The following is a 2,075-nucleotide window of genomic DNA, read 5'->3' on the forward strand; positions in this document are numbered from 1 at the left end:
TCTCTCTCTCTATCTATCTATCTATCTATCTATCTATCTATCTATCTATCTATCTATCTATCTATCTATCTATCTATCTATCTTTGGCGTGTGCCTGGCTATCTAAGTCATCTCCATCCCCAACAAACTTTTTAAAATCTTTTACTTTGTAATCTCCATTCTGAACCCCCTCCTTCAATTCCGCCATGTGTCGCACGATATCCCCAGCGTCCGGGAGAGGCACACTGAAGAAAAATGGAGACCCAGCACCTAGACTGAGGCAATACACACGGCTGTGTGCCCACTGGTACCTTTTAATACTTTTCACGTTCCAGTGTTTTTCTCTCTCTCTCTCTCTCTCTCTCTCTCTCTCTCTCTCTCTCTCTCTCTCTCTCCCTCTCTCTCTTTCCCTCTCTCTCTTTCCCTCTATCGCACCCGAAAACAAACAGGCCAGCAACCAGTCATTGTTGAGAACTGATAGTGATAGACATAGCCTACTAAAAAGTATTCTTTTTTTGTTCAACCCATGTTCGATTTCCATTCTAAATTATTTTTACACTCGCCCCGAGTCTAAAATATCTAATTAACCAACCTTCTTTTCAGTTTACATCACAAATGTGCGTGGTTGGTGGGTGCTCTTGTGGGGTTTTGTTCGTCTTTCGTATCGAACACCTATCGCCCTTATCTCTCCTCTTTCTTTTCTGTGTTTGTTACCCTCTTGTAACAACTCTAATCTAGGGTATTTTTAACCCAGCAGGTTCGATAACATTCTGAAACAATCTCAACTTCCTGGGAAGCATACATTGCAAAGTGTCATTTTATGGGCGTTAAAGTACTAACATGATACTGACACGATCTTTTGCTATAAAACAAATGATAATGGGTTGCGCACAGAAAGGCGATATTCACTTACTTGACTTTATTGGCTTCGTTCGTCTGTGACTCCCTCAGCTTCATGACCAACACCCGGATGATGTTCAACAAAAAGAATAGATTTACCTGTCAAGAAATGAAGGAAGAGAAAACGCAAAAACGTTCACATTCCTAATTTCGTGAGCAGTGTCCTATTTTGGGGGCGCCTTATTTAGCTCTGATATCTACGTCATTCCAATACGTTGGACCAAGGTTTATGGGCCTTTGATCCTTGGAACATTCTGTTTGATTTGACCTGAAATTGTTTGAACAGCACCTCCTTGTCTAAGATATTGTCTTGCAGCAATGCACGAGCACTAAGGGGGAAAAAGACAAAATTCCCAAAAAGGTAGATTTTGCATAAATAAACATGCAGGCCTTATAGAATCTTTCTTCTTTTTTCGTTTCACCACCCCCCCCCCCTTTTTTTTTTCAAACCCCCCCCCCCCCCTTTTTTTTCTCAAATCGCCACCATACCCTTTATTTGTTCACCAAGGGAATAACATTCAAAATACAAAAAGTTTGAAGACCTGACACACTCCCTGGTACCTTATAAAGTTGGGTAATACCAAGAAAACATACACACTGTTTATTGGGATATCTAAAGTTAGAAAGCAATTGTACATACTTGAACTCCCTTTGGGAAAATAGAGACTCATGTATTTTTTTAAAAATCCCTGAGAAAAACCAGAGACAACTTTGATAATCACCATGGAAATTTTCAGCCCTAGTTCTAGTATAAGGTTAGAGAATGATGATAAAAGCTCTCATTTTAGCTCTGGCCGTGACTCTCGGACATATAACTTGCAACAACGAGGTTTCCTTACCACCATGACAGCCGTCCTGGGCCCTTCGATTATCCAGATGAGGGGCTTGTAATAGTAAGCATACCAACACCTGCAACCAAATGGACAAATACGTTAAAAAATATCAAGGGGATTGAATAGAAGCACACCAGGATTATAATAATATGATCTGATTTCGATATTTTTTGGCAAGGGAGGGCTCATGTACCGGAAAGAAAATAATACAGTTATACAATATGGACAGAAGAAGTGCACGATTTCTTACCTTACTTAATATTCTCTCAGTACCACGATCGCGCAAACACAGAAACACTGGCAACTAGCCTACGTGTGTGTGTGTGTATGTGTGTGTGTGTGTGTGTGTGTGTGTGTGTGTGT

At 40.5% G+C, this 2,075-nt stretch overlaps 1 protein-coding gene across 1 annotated transcript in view; it reads right to left on the reverse strand.

The window, feature by feature from the left end:
• Positions 1 to 451: 451 nt before the first annotated feature.
• The window catches only part of LOC101860000 (PDF receptor), a 20,174-nt gene continuing 18,550 nt past the window's right edge, over positions 452 to 2,075 (reverse strand). Inside the window, exons 6-7 of the mRNA XM_013091394.2 lie at positions 1,719 to 1,788; positions 452 to 978 (exon numbers count right to left, since the gene is read on the reverse strand). Of these exons, the coding sequence (XP_012946848.1) occupies positions 889 to 978; positions 1,719 to 1,788 (160 nt within the window). The 3' untranslated portion in view covers positions 452 to 888. The remainder of the gene's footprint in view (positions 979 to 1,718; positions 1,789 to 2,075) is intronic.

Source organism: Aplysia californica, unplaced genomic scaffold (genome assembly GCF_000002075.1).
Source record: "Aplysia californica isolate F4 #8 unplaced genomic scaffold, AplCal3.0 scaffold00035, whole genome shotgun sequence".
Classification (NCBI taxonomy): Eukaryota; Metazoa; Mollusca; class Gastropoda; order Aplysiida; family Aplysiidae; genus Aplysia; species Aplysia californica.